Raw genomic sequence first — 19,219 nt, forward strand, 5'->3', positions numbered from 1 at the left:
TGTCCAGAATCTGCAGCACTGCGGATCTTTACTGCATCTTCTTGAGGTTATCTTGAGATGATTTCGGGGCTTTTTAGTGTCCCCGCGGCCCGGTCCTTGACCAGGCCTCCACCCCCAGGAAGCAGCCCGTGACAGCTGACTAACTCCCAGGTACGTATTTACTGCTAGGTAACAGGGGCATTCTGGGTGAAAGAAACTTTGCCCATTTGTTTCTGCCTCGTGCGGGAATCGAACCCGCGCCACAGAATTACGAATCCTGCGCGCTATCCACCAGGCTACGAGGCCTCCCCCACAGGGGAGCATCTCTAAATATTGTGTTTATATAAGAGGAATATTATGGTACTTGAAATATTTCGAATACCATTTTCTTAATAACGTGTAAAATATATACATTAAATAATTAGAATTGTTAATATAATCGTATATTTGGGTCGCAAGATTGGTGTCAAGTGAGTTCCATATTTCTGTTTATTTAGGATGTTGCAAACGTCAGATTTGCTTTGTGTTGGCAAGATCACGTCTCTGTGCAAGACCCTTGTTGTTCTTGTTGTTATAGATTCAGCTACTCGGAACATAAGTTCCAAGTAGCACGGGCTATGGTGAGCCCGTGCAAACAAGAAACTTGTGGCACTCTCGCTTAGTAGTTAACTCTTGAGAGAAGTGCAGGGAAGATAAGGAAAAGAAGGGAACTATCAGGAGAAAGCGCTAAGCCATTCCGAGTATAGAGCACTGGGAAGGGGGTCAGGATAAGGATTTGGGTTTGGGATGGGGGGGGGGATACTAATGGTACCCAACCGTAAAGAGATGGGAAGAGGTTTATTCATTATGTGGACTGTGTAGAATACACACACATAATAGTCACATGTAGTGTGTGTTGGAGAGTCGGGATGTGTGGCGCTGTGTGATACGTGAAGATGCTTCTCATTATAGATGTCTCATCTAGACTTGAGAATGACTTGACGGATGACTTGAGAATGGTCCAGGACGGACCGAAACGTCGTCGTCCCTTCAATTTCTAGTGTGTGGTCTGGTCAACATACTTCAGCCACGTTATTGTGACTCATCGCCTGCATATGTCTCATCTAGTCTTGGATAATATCTATTAACTTTATCTGTATTATGATATTATTAATTGTTTGAGTTTTATTTAACATGATTCAATTACCTATCCGGTAGTTGTGTTTGATGCAGCGATTGTATCACTTAGTCATTGTAATTATGAACGTATTAACACATAAATTAAACACAATGTCATTGTTTTATAATTATTATTAACAGCATATAACAAAGATTGATTGTAACACAGGACAGGAAGGAGGTGCTATCATGCCATTCCATATACTCAATACCAGGAAGATTAGTTAATATTTACGAACTAAAATGTGAACAACAAAGAAAAGTTACACTGAAGGAGCTCGGCGCTCACAGAAAGCAGACATTAGCTGGAGCTTGAGTCTGTGAGAAAGAGGTAGTGGACACTGTAGATGGGGCGGGACTACAGTGAAGGGGACTACAGTGTTTATTGTGCACCAAACTTGTCCAGTGATCAATCATAGGGTGAGGCGATTGGTCTCCTCATACTTCGGTTTATCCCTGGTAGCCTCTGGCCACAATGAGCTCGTGTGAAGAAAGTGAATTTGTCAGAAATTCTGAGATTGGATGACGTGTTTTAGCGTCATCAGAACGGTTACTGTCGAAGTGAAAGCTAAAGTGTTAAATCTGACGCTCGCAGATAACGGGCTTCGGGTGGCGACAGGCAACGTCGTGCCACTTGACGCCATCACCGTAGACGTTGTTGAGTATGGCGAGGCAGCTCTCGTTACCTTCACGGTTGTCGGGCTGAGGTCGGCCGAATCTGTAACGTACAACATTGATGACAAACTCGTCTCAACAAACTACATTGTCTCTAGATGCATGTATACTTAGGCCAAAGCTGACAGCTGACTAAAGTATATTCCAGTATAAACAAATTGCTGCAATGTAAGTGAAGTTGTATGTGTGTTTGTATATTGTCTTCTGCTTGTTTATAACTTCGTGTCCTTATTCGAGTCTGTAGGAGAGTGTTTTGTTTCGTGTGAATGTATAAACCATTTATTTTTAATTTCATGGGTCTGTATTCAGAGTGTGTGTGTGTGTGTGTGTGTGTGTGTGTGTGTGTGTGTGTGTGTGTGTGTGTGTGTGTGTGTGTGTACACCAACTTACCCTCCGGTGTGTGACCAATCATTAACGTTAAAAGGTTCTCCGTTGAGCCACCTGAAGCCGCCGCTAGAGATCACTCCGCCGGTCCAGATGTATTCCAGCCGGTCTGTACACAAACACACGAAAAAAATAATTAGAAATATATCAAGTATAATGAAATAATTTACATATACAGTATTCTGGGCTAACTTATTATTAACAAGTACTGACGAGTCATTAAACAAAATTTCATTTCAACGCGCAAGTAAGTAATTTTCAAAAAGAAGGCGCCAAGCCGGGGACACTAGCATAAATCTTACTTTTCTCAATTTTCTAAATACTTTCGAAGTGTTTACGTTCTCTGATCCCTTTCCTTGCATTAATTTTCTTAGCAACATAAATATACAATATCTCACATCTCGCCCAATCACCCACACACACTTCATTGCTAATAAAGTTGTCAAACAGTCCCTGTAAAATATAGTTACAGAAGCTGTAACAACTAACTTGATCCAACAATGCCACTGATGTAGCTGAGCTCGCCAGGAGAGCTGATGCCCACAGGCTGCCACCCGCCGCCCAGACTTGTACACAAGCCGTGAGCCTCTTCTCCGCGGTACTTCCTGCCGTTGTCGTGTCTCCAGGAGAAGTAGTACTGACTCCTATCGCGGGTATCGTCAACCTGTAATACCATCATATATTACCATCATATAATTCCATCATATTAACACCTTCAATTGATTCTAAATTGTATAATTTTCATGTGGAATAATTTTACTAATATTACATATTAATTATGTTAATTTTGTTATTAAAAAAGATGAAAACTTTCAGCCGAAATTGACCATTGAATATTGCAGTTAAACAGCCAGTTGCTGACATAATCCTCAAGCTAATATCAAGCCATAGTGTATAACTTTCTCCAGGTCATAATATGAAGGCGAATTTGACAGAGCTAACCTGGTCACCACTTCTTACAGGCGCGGGCCTAGGCCCACCACGGGTGGGGAAGGATGGCCTCCCAAAGAAATTCAGATTAAATGGAGGCCGTCGCTGACTGGCCGCCAGTCCGACCAGCGTGAGCATCATCAACACGACCTTCATCTGGGGAAGTACAGAACGTGTGCTTATTCTACCACAACTGCCCCAGCTCCTGTAATGTTTTCCCTGCGGGGTTTAAACCACAGACAATTTAGCCTTTCACCAAATCCAAGTTGAAGATCCGGCAGGTTTTTTTTATGAACGTTGTCAAAAACTCTGTCAAAATAATTGATATGAACAGATTTTGAAAGGATAATTGTGACAACATGCTCCTGTATTCCAAGCACAGTGAGAAATAAGTTCTGTAGCCTAGGGCATAGTGCTTGCACCAGTTCTCTTCTTCATTCTCATATCAGATATAAACAAAAATACAAGTTACAGCGTCGTGTCATTCTTTTGTAAATGATTCGAAAATTAACATGAAAATTACTTCTGTAAAAGACATTGAAAATTACAAGTTAATATCGATCAAATCCTCGTTTTGGCAACAAGAGATAAAAATGTTTAACAGGGACACATTCCAGATAGTGAACAGAAATACAAGGTACAAGACGCCATCAGATCTCACAGAAGGAAAATAATATTGAACACAAGGGTTCGTAACCCGTGATTCATGAACCACAGGTTAACTAGAGGTTCCTCAAGAGAAAGAGAGATACGTAGGCTAATTCTAATCATGTGCAAATGAATTTTTTTTTTTAATAAATTTTGTGCTCATTTAACCAGAATCAAGAGCAAGGACAGAAATGGTCTCGTTTCAATTGAACATGAAATCTTTGTGTATTTAAAATACTACTCGGATATTATTTCAAGGGCAAAAAAAAGGTTGAGAACCGCTGATTTAAAGGATCAGGGGAATACTGATGTTAAACGTTTAGTGAGCACACCACAACAAATATAGCATCAAACAAGGAAATAATAAGGTAGATTTTGAGATCCTTTAAGTCTAGAGATCCCACCACAACACTCCTACTATTGAAATCACTTGTGCTTTTCCTCCTTGAGCACAGCATGATGCTCACATCCCCCCTTTCAAAGCAGGAACCTTTTCTGAAATACATCAGAGACAGACTCGATACAGCACCTAAAGTATTGGGACCGTCTCAAAGCTTTCAAAGATTTAACTCCTTAATCGTAAAGATTGAAGGATATTAATCATCTCTTTTCTAGAAAGGAGATGAGAGAGGTATCACAAATACACGGAAGATCTCACACGAACAAATCCACAAGGGCCGTGACGAGGATTTGAACCTGCGTCCGGGAGCATCCCAGACACTGCCTTAATCGACTGAGCTACAATCGACTGCCACCACACGGAAGATCTTATACATGACCGCAGAGTTGAAGACAGTTATTTCAACATGAATTACAAGACATGAGAAGATAGTTACAATTTGAACGGTGGAAAAAAGTTGTGATAGTGTGCATGGAGTTAAGCAGCTATAGTGTTTAATACTTTGTGTACGACGAGGACGACATAATATTCTCTATTTCACTACGAAACGTGCTGGTCTATGTAACAGTAAGGAGGCACAGTGGTCTGTGGAACACCAGGATTGCATGTTGATCTATATAACTTAAGGGATGTTTGGCAATCTGTATGACACGTAGTGTTGTATGGCACAAAGGTAGTGTTGTATGCACATAAGTAGTGTTGTATGACAAAAAGTCAGTGAACGTTAAGTGTCTTTTTGCCACAGGACCGTTGACAGATGGTAGTAATGCTTGACTACAATTAGCCACATACACGCAAGTATACATAGTGATACACTGAGGAATTATGGTGACTTAAAATAATATACAAATGAATATGTATAATAAATACTGAGGGCTTCGAAAGATCACAAAAAACATTAAAGATGAGCTGACTGGCCTTATGAGAAACAAGCTTATTTCCTTATCAGCCCCTTCCACTCGTCTACGAATTGATTGATTAAGATTAAGCCACCCAAAAGGTGGCACGGGGCTTGAATAGCCCGTAAGTGGTGGCCCTTTTGAGCCATTACCAGTATCAAGAGCTGATACTGGAGATCTGTGGAGATGCGACTGCACCCTGCGTGACGGGAGATGTCTCCCGTGTCGTCTACGAAGATTGATTGATTGATAAAGATTAAGCCACCCAAAAGGTGGCACGGGCTTGAATAGCCCTAAGTGGTGGCCCTTTTGAGCCATTACCAGTATCAAGAGCTGATACTGGAGATCTGTGGAGGTGCGACTGCACCCTGCGTGACGGGAGATGTCTCGCCGTGTCGTCTACGAACCAGTGAGTTCCTTTATATACGTTACAGACTGAGAGAGGAAGACACCAGGAAGTGTTTGTGTACACAGTGGCGGGAGGAGGAGGTCGCGTGCCGTCCGTCCAACACCTACCTTAGCAACGGTAGAAGTGCTTGGCGGGACGCGGATCCGGACTTATATATATCGCTACTTTCTTTAGTGCTCCCAGACTCCGCCCTTTCCACCTGACACATTATAAGCTCTCATCATTTTTGGTTCCCGGCTGAACAGCTTCGTTACTAGTGTATCTCGCGCGGTGACTTCATAATTATTTACATGCTTATATCCTGCTTATTCAACAGCACTATTAAGACAAAGGGACATGTTAAACATAATTCCGTGTGAAGCAAAAGCTTTTATTTACAAATAGGACAGATATACGTTGACCAGACCACACACTAGAAGGTGAAGGGACGACGACGTTTCGGTCCGTCCTGGACCATTCTCAAGTCACAATCGACTTGAGAATGGTCCAGGACGGACCGAAACGTCGTCCCTTCACCTTCTAGTGTGTGGTCTGGTCAACATACTTTAGCCACGTTATTGTGACTCATCACCGACAGATATACACGTGTGTAAACCATTGCCTGAGTCTGTGTAGCATGGGTCAACAAGCCTATTGCAGTGAGCCTGTCTGGCACGGGCCAGTAATTATAAACAACCGTATTTCTTCCTCTTAATTTTCTAATCAAAGTTCTCCCTTCCTCTTCTTGGTGGTGGTGTCTACAGCACTGAGTCTTAATTGTCAAGCTGTCTCCCACTCCGTCCACCATGTAGGTGCAAGCCTTCAGTGATACAGGTGTTGATGATTGATTAAACACGATTGATTAAGCATCACAGGTGTGTGATGGTGTAACACACCTGTGTATAGCAAGGTGGCTGCACGGCAGAGATGTTTGTCAGCTATAACCTTCTGTCATCACAGAAGCAAACTGACATTGGAGTTATCTGTGGCAGAGTTGCTAAGTCTTAACTCTTGACACAGTGGATGGGTGTTTGCTTAGCACTCTAGCTCTCTGTCGTAATTAACTAAGTTACTGTTCATAGCATTCAGAGAGCTAGAATGCTAAGTTACTGTTCATAGCATTCAGAGAGCTAGAATGCTAAGTTAGTGTTCATAGCATTCAGAGAGCTAGAATGCTAAGTTAGTGTTCATAGCATTCAGAGAGCTAGAATGCTAAGTTAGTGTTCATAGCATTCAGAGAGCTAGAATGCTAAGTTAGTGTTCATAGCATTCAGAGAGCTAGAATGTTAAGTTACTGTTCATAGCATTCAGAGAGCTAGAATGCTAAGTTACTGTTCATAGCATACAGAGAGCTAGAGTGCTAAGTTACTGTTCATAGCATACAGAGAGCTAGAGTGCTAAGTTAGTGTTCATAGCATACAGCGAGCTAGAGTGCTAAGTTAGTGTTCATAGCATACAGAGAGCTAGAGTGCTAAGTCCTCCTCTTGTTCTCCTAAGTTCTCCTCTTAACATAATACATTCTAGTGAGTGACAAGTCAAAGATTAACAACAAGTATGACTAATGAGTCGTAATGAGTGACAGTGTGCACTGAACATCTGTTTAGTTTACAGCGGTTACCCACAATAACATTTGTGGGTAATAACATTTCACTCCCTTGAATCCTAGGAGCCTCGAACCTCCGCCCCACCCCAGAACGGGAGACTTTATCAACCACGCTAGGGGCCCAAGTGAATGAAATGTAATTACCTAAGTTTATTGTGAGGTGACAAGTTAAATGACTTGGGCGTGGATCACCTAATTCCTCCATGCTTGAGTGACAGCCCAAGAGAAGGCTTAAAGTTCCAGTTGGGCAGCAGTTAGCTGCTTCTGAAATCCTTCCTAATTGTGACTGATAATAGCGTGATTCACATATATCTATATGATTAATCCTACAATCTCACGTCTATTAAGTTACTCAGTAGTTCCACAAATCAACAACCCTGTTTCCTAACCTAACCAGGACTTTCCTGAACTGAACTTATCTAACTTGTATGTTCATCATTTTGTGCTGGTATATATAACTTTATTTACGTCCATTTTTCATTCCTTTTATATACTTCAATTGTCTCAGCCTTCTCTCTTCGTCGTCCTTAAGAATATGTATTAATCTCCTTTATTTTCTATAAAGGAAAGTTTCAACTTCGTGGAATTCAAGTGGTTAATATGCTGCACTCTTCGTGAGACAGTGTAAAATAAGTCCACGTTCATCTTGACAGTTGTAGACACGGTGCAAGGACTTGCCATGACAGTAGAGAACACGCATGCGCATGTTATGGCAACATAAGTGCTCCCTCACCCTGGCAACAGTAGAGACTGTACTCATACTCATCATGGCAACAGTAGAGACTGTACTCATACTCATCATGGCAACAGTAGAGACAATACTCACACTCATCATGGCAACAGCAGACACAATACACTCATCGTGGCAATAGAACTCATCAGGACAATGGATACAAAAAAGGAACAAAAAACAAAAACACCTCAACGTTTCATCCAATTTATATATTTATCTTGCCAACGGTAACAGGTTAGTTGACATAAAGAATGTTCTGGAAAAATAAATATATTAAATCACTTGTAGAAAATAACAAATAAACGTGGGATAATCCCCAATAAAATAATTGAGAGCTCTTTTTTTGTTAACTCTGGATCTTGATATCTCTTCGTCTCATGCCATTGTGCTACAACTTTAGAGAAAAGATATAGAAAGCTTCAAGTTAACTTCTGGTATATCCCTTGACGTTCCCATTAACACATAGCAAAGATTAACGATAACTTATGACGAGAAGAGTGTACAGGACACGCCATTACTGGGACAGACTCGCAGAAGGATGATTGTGTTAAAACGTGAGAGTTAGAAACAACAAGTTTTTTCTGAATTGGCAAGAGATAATGAAAAAGAAATTCCTGTTCCTTCAGATGACAGGTTTCAATAAGGGAAGAGTCTGTGTGAGAGAGCGAGAGGGGAATAGAATTATCAGTGGAAAGCGCCAAGTTATTACGACTATGTAGCTCACAATCGACTTGAGAATGGTCCAGGACGGACCGAAACGTCGTCGTCCCTTCACATTCTAGTGTGTGGTCTGGTTACCGACTATGTAGCACTTGAAAAGGGTCAGGATAAGGATTTGGGATGGGACAGGGTAGGGAAGGAATGGTGCCCCAACCACTTGGACGGTCTGGGCTTGAACGCCGACCTGCATGAAGCGAGATCGTCGCTCTACCGTCCAGTCCAAGTGGTAGAGGGAAAGAGAGGTGGTTTATTGTGGTATTTATGCACGACGTTCGCAGATGACGGCCTTTGTGTGGTGGCAGCCCACGTCGTGCCATGTGACGCCATCACCGTAGAAGTTATTGAGGACGGCCAGGCAGTTCTCTTGACCGTTCTCACGGTTGTCGGGCTGAGGTCGATTAGCTCTGCAACACACATATACTTCCATCACTCATGGCATACTTATCTACACTTTCTACAGTGTATCTTATGTATACGTCTGACAGGAGCTAAGAGCTGCCTGAAGCTCTGGTGTAAACATTCCGATGCAATACAAGAGTATTAAATGTAATGCTTGTATATTGCCTCGTATGCGATATGTACGTGTTCTTGTGTCTACTTATGTAGCATATCTAGTGCGTACATATATGAATGTGTGTTTGAATACGCAAGTGCGTATATTCAACTCACCCTCCGGTGTGTGACCAGCCAACAACGTTAAAAGGTTCTCCGTTGAGCCACCTGAAGCCGGCGCGATCTCTCACCCCGCCGGTCCAGATGTACTCCAGCCGGTCTGTTCAAGCAAAACAAATGCATATTTATTCGTAAATGGGAAATGAAACTAAAAAAAAATGTTCATCTATAAACAAAATCACTGGTAAAGGATCAATGGGTTTTACAGGCTTTGTTCAGTAGTACGTCGTATGTTTTGTATATGAAACATAGGATGTCTTACAAAAAAGTGCTTTTGTTTTTGTTTTTCCACGAGAAATGCTGGATCAACCGGGTTGAGATATGGATATGTGGGCCTACAGGTCGCTCCAACCAACAGCCTGTTGGACCAAACTCCCGACAAGTCCAGCTTGGCCTCGGGCCGGGCTTGGGGAGTAGAACTCTCAGAACCTCATCCAGTTATATGTGCTGTGTATTTGTGTGCATAGTATGTGTCGCATGCTGTATTAACCTGCAATTCATAAATTGTAAAAAATGTACAAAAATCGAAGACGGAATACAGGTTAAATACGAAAGGGAGTACCTAACCGGGACATATACACAGAGCTGTATATGTCGCTTCTTGGTGTATGCACTCTGAGAGTTCAGCCCTCAGACTATGTCCAGGACGAAAGTATTCTTGCTGGTTGGTCAGTTATTGCGTTGCCTTAATAACCTTCCAGAGGTTGATAACCTTTATGCCCAACACCAAACGAAAGTCATGCGTTTCATATGTATATTTGTTGTCTATAGTCGGGGACAGGAAGCCTGCAAGACTTGTTGAGGTGCCCCTAGACCAAGTACTAATCTCCTCCAGGCTACAACCAACAGCAGTAAATAGATACCAAAAGGTACCTGTTTACTGCTGGGATGAACGGTTGTGAGCCGACGACATAGCATACTGAGTCACACACATACACTCACACTGTGTGGAAACACTAACAGAGGCAACGAGAACTAACTTGAGCCAACAATGCTGTTGATATACTGGAGCTCGTCATGGGAGCTGATGCCCACAGGCTGCCACCCGCCGCCCAGACTTGTACACAAGCCGTGAGCCTGTCCGCCGGTGTACTTCCTGCCATTGTCGTGTCTCCAGGAGAAGTAGTACTGACTCCCACCGCGGGTGTCGTCAACCTATAATATCAACATATTTATAAGTTAACATCAGATATATTCTACGTAGAACAAATCACACTGGGATTAATCTTGATTGTTGACCAGACCACACACTAGAAGGTGAAGGGACGACGACGTTTCGGTCCGTCCTGGACCATTCTCAATCGACTGGAGAATGGTCCAGGACGGACCGAAACGTCGTCGTCCCTTCACCTTCTAGTGTGTGGTCTGGTCAACATACTTTAGCCACGTTATTGTGGCTCATCGCCTGCATATTAATCTTGATCTTACATAAAACAGATCAATCTTAATCTTATTACACCTTTTAATTACAATTTTTTTTACATGGCGCAGGGTGCTTGATCGCAAGTGGGTCAGACTCTAAGAAGTGGAGATGATGATAGCTGATAATAACGACGTTTTGTTACCCAAATCCCGAAGCTGATGTAATTCATACTGAGGAAGGAAACAAATATGACAATAGAATGTGGCAGCTTGCTAACCTGGCCACCAGAGAACTGATTCTGAGGGCCCTGGAACCCAGGTCTCCGGTTCCTGACGCGCTGTCTCCGGAATGAGAACTGGGAGGCCGCCAGCCCGACCAGAGTCAACAGCAACAAGATCTTCATCTGGAAAATAAAGTACAAGTTGTAACACAGTAGCAGCACAACTTCTCCAGCTTCTGGAATATCCTTTTGTGAAGGTAAAAATGTACCAACAGTATGTTGACCAGACCACACACTAGAAGGTGAAGGGACGACGACGTTTCGGTCTGTCCTGGACTATTCTCAAGTCACAATCGACTTGAGAATGGTCCAGGATGTCGAGGTGCCCCTAGACTAAGTACTAATCTCCTCCAGGCTACAACCAACAGCAGTAAATAGATACCAAAAGGTACCTGTTTACTGCTAGGGTGAACGGTTGGGGCACAATCGACTTGAGAATGGTCCAGCATGGACCGAAACGTCGTCGTCCCTTCACCTTCTAGTGTGTGGTCCGGTCAACATATTTTAGCCACGTTATTGTGACTCAAATCCTGCATACCAACAATATCTTTTTTTTTTGCAAATGTCGAAGGTTTATAGTAATTTGCTGACTTTGTCCAGAACTCACGATGGTAATACTAACTGTAGCCAGACTTAATTTTGTATTTTAAATTAGAATTTACATATAATTTGCAACCTGTCGTCAGGGAGGAGGTACCGTGGAGGTAATCACTTCAAAACTGATATGTAGTTTGTGCTATTATCTGCTCCTTATCAGTGGTAAGGTTAGGTTAAGGCTACATTGGGTTAATGATAGTTTAGGTTAGGTTTCCTTACGTTGGGTTACTTAATATGGTGTATTAATCTCAAAACGTGAAATATGAAATTTGAAAACTACTTGAGTATCCCCTAGAATTTTATTTTCGGAAAACCAAATTCTTTAGACCGTTTCAAAGAAAATTATATAAACATAACCTCTTTTTATATCCTAAATTAATGATTTATAATTGAATAAAGTTATAACTTGAGAATATTCTTTGTTTAGGACAAAAGTTTACTTCTCAGTCTACAAGTAAACTATTATTGGAACCGTATTATATTCTTTCAGACCATCATAAATATCGAGATAACTAGCCAGTTGGCATGAGAATAGATTTGGTATCTCGAGCTAATGACTATACTGAGAACGGGCTCATAATTTAAGAACAATGAGAAGAATTTCATGAGCATAATGTGTGATTACCATATCGTCTTCTTAAATATAAAATTAAATCATTTATAATAAAAATAATATAAAAAATGAAATCTGGGAAGCGTACGCATCATCGCACTTTTATAGGAATCATCCAATCCGTCAAAATTGCGGAGTTTAAGTAAATATTGAAGCACCGTAATAAGGACGTTTTTCTAAGTATTGGTCTCTGTCGGTTAGGCTAGTTGCTTAGGTTGTTCAAGTGACTGAGTTCTTCATGATACGTTGTTCAAGCGACTGAGTTCTTCATGATACGTTGTTCAAGCGACTGAGTTCTTCATGATACGTTGTTCAAGCGATTGAGTTCTTCAATTTCTTTACATGATCTTCCTCCCGGTGACTGCACGATGGGTGATGTTGGGGAGGCGAGTCACTGGTGATGATTTGGCAAGGCTTGCATGTTTGTTTTTTCAGGTAGCTTTGATGCATTGGCTGAATGTTGTGTTGATGACTATCTGACTGCTGCTGTTTCTTTGCTGCAACGTTTGCGTTTTCTATGACTGCCTAGATGGGGTAAGTTATATGAATAGGTCAGATGTGGTCTTAATTATTTTGTTTGAGTTAAATAGCGGTTAAATAAGCTGTGCCCCTTTACTCTTTACCTTTTATCATTCCCCCTTCTCTTATTCGCGACCCCATTTTCATTATCTTGCCTCGTCTCTTATTTTTACCTTTCTCCTATTCTTATTCATATTTTTTTTTCCTCACCTGTCGTCTCCTTCTACCTTATTTGCCTGTCCCTTACTCTCTTCTATGACACGACCAAAGATGACATTCACTCCAAAAATCTACCACTTACCCTTGCCCGTACCACTTATTCATGCCCATGCCACTTTTGGGTGGCTTAATCTTCATCAGTCAAATCAATCCTCTCTCTTTTTTCTCTATAACTTAATAATGATCCAGGCTAGACCGAAACGTCGTCGCCTCTTTATTTTCCGACATGTGGTTTGGTCATCATGCTTACTGAATAATACATAATCTTGAAAAGTTAAACAAAGTATTAGTCTGAGTTTAAAATAATATTTTGGGTAATATTCTTACTTTGAATGCTGAAGGATAGAAGTAGCCTAAGCTACTCCGTCCTTTGGGGATGCATTTTTATCTTTAAAGTTTAAGTACGTTTATTGAGACCATAAAATACATCTGAAATTATTATTACTAACATCCTCATTGACAAAATTAATTACAATTTTGCCTAATCTGAGGATTTCGATTAAGTCTTATTAAAGTGAGGATAATGCTGGTATTCACTGTCACGCAGGACAGAGGGTCATCTCAAAAGGATAGATTAGCTTAGGCTATTTCTACCCTCCTTTTCTCTGTAAAAACGTGTAGCAAAGAATCGGGAAAGTATAGGTAGGCTTACCTAATATAGAGTGCAAGTGAGGTCTAGCTCATTATCCCTCGCATTCTGGCCGGTTTTGTTGTGTTACACATGATGTGGGTTGTAATTTTCCTGACGTTTGCGTTATTGGTCGCATTCAGTACTAAAATTGTAGAAGGCAGCAGTTTGCCTAGCTGTCCTCTCAATGAAAGGCAGCTGAAGGTGAAGCTGAATCCATGTGGTCACCCACCCAATTATTAGTCGGACCCAAGAGAGCTTAACGTGTACACCATCCACGGCAGCAGCACAATGGAATAACAAGAGAACGAACATTCTCTTCCACGATTACCAACACAGTAATTGTGGGACTATCAACCTGCGTTGCCTCAATAACTCACCGATACTTAGTTCCGGAGAGGATTTGGCAAGGTGACGGAGGCCTTGTGCGTTATTGGGTCAGTGTGTGGTGATGGGGGAGGGAGGGCGTGGGTGTGATGAAATCGGGGGGGAATGATGAGGCTTCACGTAACAATTAGCAACAATAATGGAACCTGGAGGCAGGTTGCCAAGTTGGAATGACAGTCCGGAGAAAGGGACCCCCGTGGTGGCCGTCCGGGTCACTGGACGCCAACACCAACATTGCTTCCAAAGATATTTTTTCTCATTGATATTTCCCACTGTTGCCTCACACCGTCGCAACCTGTCAAATACACTTGTTTTTATATATCCTCGCGATATACTGAGACCTCATGATGAGTACGGGAGACACGGATGACTTACGGTAAAGAGGGAGTGATGTACGGGACGGTTGAGTAAAGGTGTGGTTGATCTCAGCATCCGTTCTTCACCTGCCTTAGCGGGGGTGGAAGTGCTTGCCGTAACGCAGTGGCCGCCTTATATACTAGTCGATGGGAAGCTGCGTGACTCCACACTCCTGCTCAACACAACAATTTACTCTCGTCATTCTCATTTCAGGATCAGCAATGTCACGATTTCCACATCCCACACATCGCTATTTTTTAATGTGTAGACTTTATATCGTATACATATTTTTTTGTTCTAAACAGTATTGAAAGAAAGAGATGAATTATGCTACTATGACAAAAAAATTGTATCATGTGGAAAGAAACATTTTATATTTTCCAAGTTGCATGATTTGTAATATATTTAAATCAATATATTTAATTTATTTATTCATTTCTCAGAAAATTCTCAAAAAATTAACAGAGAGAGGTCTTCAAAAAGAAATTGTAAAATCATTTTCAATAGAAATACTGAATCTACTGTGATATAAATTACAAAGCCATACAATTTGAATATAAGTAATGGTTTGTACAATTTGAATCCATTTTAATTTTTCAATTAAAAAAATCTTTGTAAGAGAATACACAAATAACCCATTAGTGCTCCTTAGAACTCGCATGTATTGGTCATTAGGCTTTCTGCAGTTTCATCCTCAGTTGTATTGACCATTAGGTCTTCCGGAGTTGCCTCTTGTTCTATGTTCATGAACCGATATTACAAAGAGATTGTTATTACAAATATTACAAAGAGATGACCTCATATGTCATCTTCCTGCCTACATATTCAAGTGCTGTATTACACTGATTGTACTTTATTTTATATATATATATATATATATATATATGCGAACAAGCCTGAATGGTCCCCAGGACATATGCAACTGAAAACTCACACCCCAGAAGTGACTCGAACCCATACTCCCAGAAGCAACGCATCTGGTATGTACAAGACGCCTTAATCCACTTGACCATCACGACCGGACAAAATGAGGTGATAGCCGAGGCTATTTGAACCACCCCACCGCCGGCACTCGGATAGTTATCTTGGGCATAGCATTTTACCAAATCACCTCATTCTTTGGGGCAACACGTGAGGAACACAAATGCGAACAAGCCTGAATGGTCCCCAGGACATATGCAACTGAAAACTCACACCCCAGAAGTGACTCGAACCCATACTCCCAGAAGCAACGCATCTGGTATGTACAAGACGCCTTAATCCACTTGACCATCACGACCGGACAAAATGAGGTGATAGCCGAGGCTATTTGAACCACCCCACCGCCGGCACTCGGATAGTTATCTTGGGCATAGCATTTTACCAAATCACCTCATTCTTTGGGGCAACACGTGAGGAACACAAATGCGAACAAGCCTGAATGGTCCCCAGGACATATGCAACTGAAAACTCACACCCCAGAAGTGACTCGAACCCATACTCCCAGAAGCAACGCATCTGGTATGTACAAGACGCCTTAATCCACTTGACCATCACGACCGGACAAAATGAGGTGATAGCCGAGGCTATTTGAACCACCCCACCGCCGGCACTCGGATAGTTATGAGGTGATTTGAGAATGATTTGAGAATGAGGTGATTTGGTAAAATGCTATGCCCAAGATAACTATCCGAGTGCCGGCGGTGGGGTGGTTCAAATAGCCTCGGCTATCACCTCATTTTGTCCGGTCGTGATGGTCAAGTGGATTAAGGCGTCTTGTACATACCAGATGCGTTGCTTCTGGGAGTATGGGTTCGAGTCACTTCTGGGGTGTGAGTTTTCAGTTGCATATGTCCTGGGGACCATTCAGGCTTGTTCGCATTTGTGTTCCTCACGTGTTGCCCCAAAGAATGAGGTGATTTGGTAAAATGCTATGCCCAAGATAACTATCCGAGTGCCGGCGGTGGGGTGGTTCAAATAGCCTCGGCTATCACCTCATTTTGTCCGGTCGTGATGGTCAAGTGGATTAAGGCGTCTTGTACATACCAGATGCGTTGCTTCTGGGAGTATGGGTTCGAGTCACTTCTGGGGTGTGAGTTTTCAGTTATATATATATATATATATATATATATATATATATATATATATATATATATATATATATATATATATATATATATATATAAGTATATTTTGGTAGCAGTCTTTCTTGTAAACCTATGTTGTTGAATATAACCGAAAGGGTAAGATTAATAATTCTAACACGAATCTTCTCAATATTTCTTTCGTTCTTCTTCACTGTTGAGGGTAATTGATAAAGTAACTCTCCAAAATTCATTCTTTTTATTCCTAGTCTGACGCCTTAACGCGTTTCGTAATTCCTACTACATTCTCAAATACCTGATTTACATACAAAATACATTCATACGTATACTCGTTTTTGGGTGAGGTGATATGGCACAAAAGTTTTGGGTGAGATGAAACATACGACAGAACACGAAACAATGGGTATGAGGACATAAGAATGGAAGTAACTGCAGAAGGCCTATTGGTCCATACTTCCTCTTGCTGCTTCCATATTGGTTCAGGGTCTTGAAGTGGGTAGAATATAGTTGTGCATTAATTGGCTGTCGATTACTGGTGTTGACATTTTGATGTGTAGTGCCTCGCTGATGTCGAGTCTCCTGCTATCGCTGTATTTATTGATGATTTCTGTGTTGCTTGTTAAGATTTCTCTGGTGATGGTCTGGTTGTGAGAAGAGATTATATGTTCCTTGATGGAGCCCTGTTGTTTGTGCATAGAAAGAGACGTTGTTGTCTTGCCTATATACTGAGTTCTTTGGGGCTTACAGTCCCCAAGCGGGCATGTGAAGGTATAGACGACGTTGGTTTCCTTCAAGACATTCTGTTTGGTGTCTGGGGAGTTTTTCATAAGTAGGTTGGCCGTTTTTTGTTTTGTTTTTGTAGTAGATTGTCAATTGTATTTTCTGATTTTTGTCTGTAGGGAACGTTATCCCTACAGACAAAAATTAAGCTGGGGTGGAATTTAGCGGGTCGTCGGTTCGAGGCTCCTAAAGCCCAAGTGAATAAATGGCTATTATGCGTGTTTATTGTGGTTGACAATGTAACAAACTAGTTGTTGTAGGAATGACCGAGAATGTTCTATCTGCGCATGGGAGAGTGGGAAGTGGAACCATGTGTAGGGACCTGGGAGCATCCCCTGGGGGGATTGGCGGTTGAAATAACTGGCGCCTTGTATTACAGTTTCGTATAATGAATTATTTCACATTATTCAGTAATTTAGAGAAATTAGTCTTCATTCAAATTGTATAGTATTACTGTTTATAGTATCTAGAGTATCCTAAATTGTCAGGAATGAGTAAGTCACCATCAGTGACGTCACTAGCGGGACTAGTCTCAGCCGCGGAATAATTTGGGCGACCTTAGGTCACAAGGGTCACCAAAGCTCCATATTTTTTGTATTTCTCAAAGGTCAAATAGCCATTTTGTAATCGGAAATAGCTCTTCCCTAAGATGCTTGTGCAATTAACTTAAGTTAAAAGAATTCAACCAATCTGGGTTGTTCAGTACAACAGAGATTAGTTGTTAAACTTAAACCCCTACGAGTAACGTAGTAAAGCCAGGCGTAGGGATACCCCAGCTTGCTGCTGGGTAGGACAGAGCGACTCGGGTAGACAGTGTGGAACTAAGAGCGGCCGGGGCAGGTGACCTCGACCCACCTGCCCCTAGACAAGTACACAGAGCTGGTCGTCTAAAAGGTAGAGTTGCTAGGAGTTTGGTATAGGGAATTAGTGCATCTCATTGCCCTTTTACGCCAGGGAAGTGTTCAGCCAGGGAGTGCTTTGATTTTAGATTTTGTTTAGTTTTGAATAAACCATTTAGCTAGTAAATTGTCTTTTTATTAATTTCCATTTTATGTAATTTATTTATATGTCCCGGACCACGTGGTGCCCTCGAGGCCGAGTTGAGTTGGGCCGCAGATTCTAACTCCAAGTAAGAATTCATTATCCCTTTGATTTTAATAATTCCGCACTTTTAACATAAAATTCATCCCTCCTATATATTACTAGTGGGGATCAAGCCCCAAGGTTTATTGATTTAGCATGATCGATCCAGACCTCGGTTATTGCTCAGTGGTAAGGGTCTGGTGGTGGCAGCGCAAGGCGATTCTAGAGTTTTGCTAGAAGTCTGTTTTCACGTAATAAGGGGTGTAGAATCTTAAGCCGGTCAACGGTTTAAGACCACGTGGCGTGGGGTCGGCTCAAGTATAGCTCTGGGGTCCCTTGGTTTGAGTAAGAGAATAAAGATTACGGACGGGAGTGAAGGTAAGAAGATTAACATAAGAACGAAGCCCCACCCGTGTTACAATGGTGGCAGCGGTGGGATGAAGACAACGGTAACTGGTGGAGGTCGGTAGCGATCCTGACGTGCATGGGATCAGGTTACCGCCTCACCATAGCCCGTGCTACTTGGAACTTGTTCCGAGTTCCGAGTAGCTGAATCTATAACAACAACAACAGGGATCACGTGTTAGCCTTACCGGCGGACGTCAGACATGTTTACAGACCATATTTTATGCCTCAGAAACAGTGCCGACAGCTGTCTCCAAGGAGTAGTAGTGTGAGATAGTGGTAAACCAGCGGGTTTACTAGTATCTCTGTAACTGGGTCACCAAAACACGACAGAGGTACATAACCTCTCTTGAGGCCCGATCACAAGACCCCTTTTTGAACAGATTTTGATCCAAGGGTTGTCACTGGGTAGAAGACCACAAACCGCAAATTATTACATGATTGTTGGCACAGAATTCTAAAGACCGCGATTTCAGTGAGACCGATAAGCTGGCTGTTGGTGGGCTCAGCAGATTGTGGTGGGGGCAGGTGTACAGCAAGAACTCAAACATACGTTAATATTTTGGAGGGTCAATGATGAGTTGGAGCTGTCTGTGAAGGTACCTGGGTCTCCTTGGTAGTGTTGCAGGTGAGGAACATAACATTACCCTCTTCGTGAGTACCAGATTAGAAGCAATTTATTTTCTCGTGAAGTGTGGTGAAGCGAGGCTAGCTA

At 41.9% G+C, this 19,219-nt stretch overlaps 2 protein-coding genes across 2 annotated transcripts; both read right to left on the reverse strand.

Annotated features, from left to right (window-relative positions):
• Positions 1–1,713: 1,713 nt before the first annotated feature.
• Positions 1,714–7,896, reverse strand: LOC138353200 (uncharacterized). Its single transcript, XM_069306079.1, has 5 exons — positions 7,798–7,896; positions 3,139–3,282; positions 2,686–2,860; positions 2,203–2,305; positions 1,714–1,855 (listed from the first exon to the last, which is right to left on the reverse strand). The coding sequence occupies exons 1-5, from the start codon at positions 7,894–7,896 to the stop codon at positions 1,714–1,716; spliced, it is 663 nt and encodes a 220-aa protein (XP_069162180.1).
• A 125-nt stretch (positions 7,897–8,021) lies between these two features.
• On the reverse strand, positions 8,022–14,276 carry LOC123770925 (uncharacterized). Its single transcript, XM_045763103.2, has 5 exons — positions 14,171–14,276; positions 10,830–10,955; positions 10,170–10,344; positions 9,187–9,289; positions 8,022–8,921 (listed from the first exon to the last, which is right to left on the reverse strand). The coding sequence occupies exons 1-5, from the start codon at positions 14,225–14,227 to the stop codon at positions 8,777–8,779; spliced, it is 606 nt and encodes a 201-aa protein (XP_045619059.2). The 5' UTR covers positions 14,228–14,276; the 3' UTR covers positions 8,022–8,776.
• Between the last annotated feature and the right edge of the window lie 4,943 nt (positions 14,277–19,219).

Source organism: Procambarus clarkii, chromosome 56 (assembly GCF_040958095.1).
Source record: "Procambarus clarkii isolate CNS0578487 chromosome 56, FALCON_Pclarkii_2.0, whole genome shotgun sequence".
In the NCBI taxonomy this organism is placed as follows: domain Eukaryota; kingdom Metazoa; phylum Arthropoda; class Malacostraca; order Decapoda; family Cambaridae; genus Procambarus; species Procambarus clarkii.

Coding starts and splice junctions, on each gene's coding strand:
- LOC138353200 (XM_069306079.1), bottom strand. CDS start 7,896: ATGAGTGTGAGTATTGTCTCTACTGTTGCCATGATGAGTATGAGTACA. Junction 3,283..7,797: donor CAGTCTCTACTGTTGCCAGG/GTGAGGGAGCAC, acceptor GTACTTCCCCAG/ATGAAGGTCGTGTTGATGAT. Junction 1,856..2,202: donor GATTGGTCACACACCGGAGG/GTAAGTTGGTGT, acceptor TGTACGTTACAG/ATTCGGCCGACCTCAGCCCG.
- LOC123770925 (XM_045763103.2), bottom strand. CDS start 14,227: ATGCTGAGATCAACCACACCTTTACTCAACCGTCCCGTACATCACTCC. Junction 10,345..10,829: donor ATCAGTTCTCTGGTGGCCAG/GTTAGCAAGCTG, acceptor TTGATATTATAG/GTTGACGACACCCGCGGTGG. Junction 9,290..10,169: donor CAACAGCATTGTTGGCTCAA/GTTAGTTCTCGT, acceptor TTGCTTGAACAG/ACCGGCTGGAGTACATCTGG.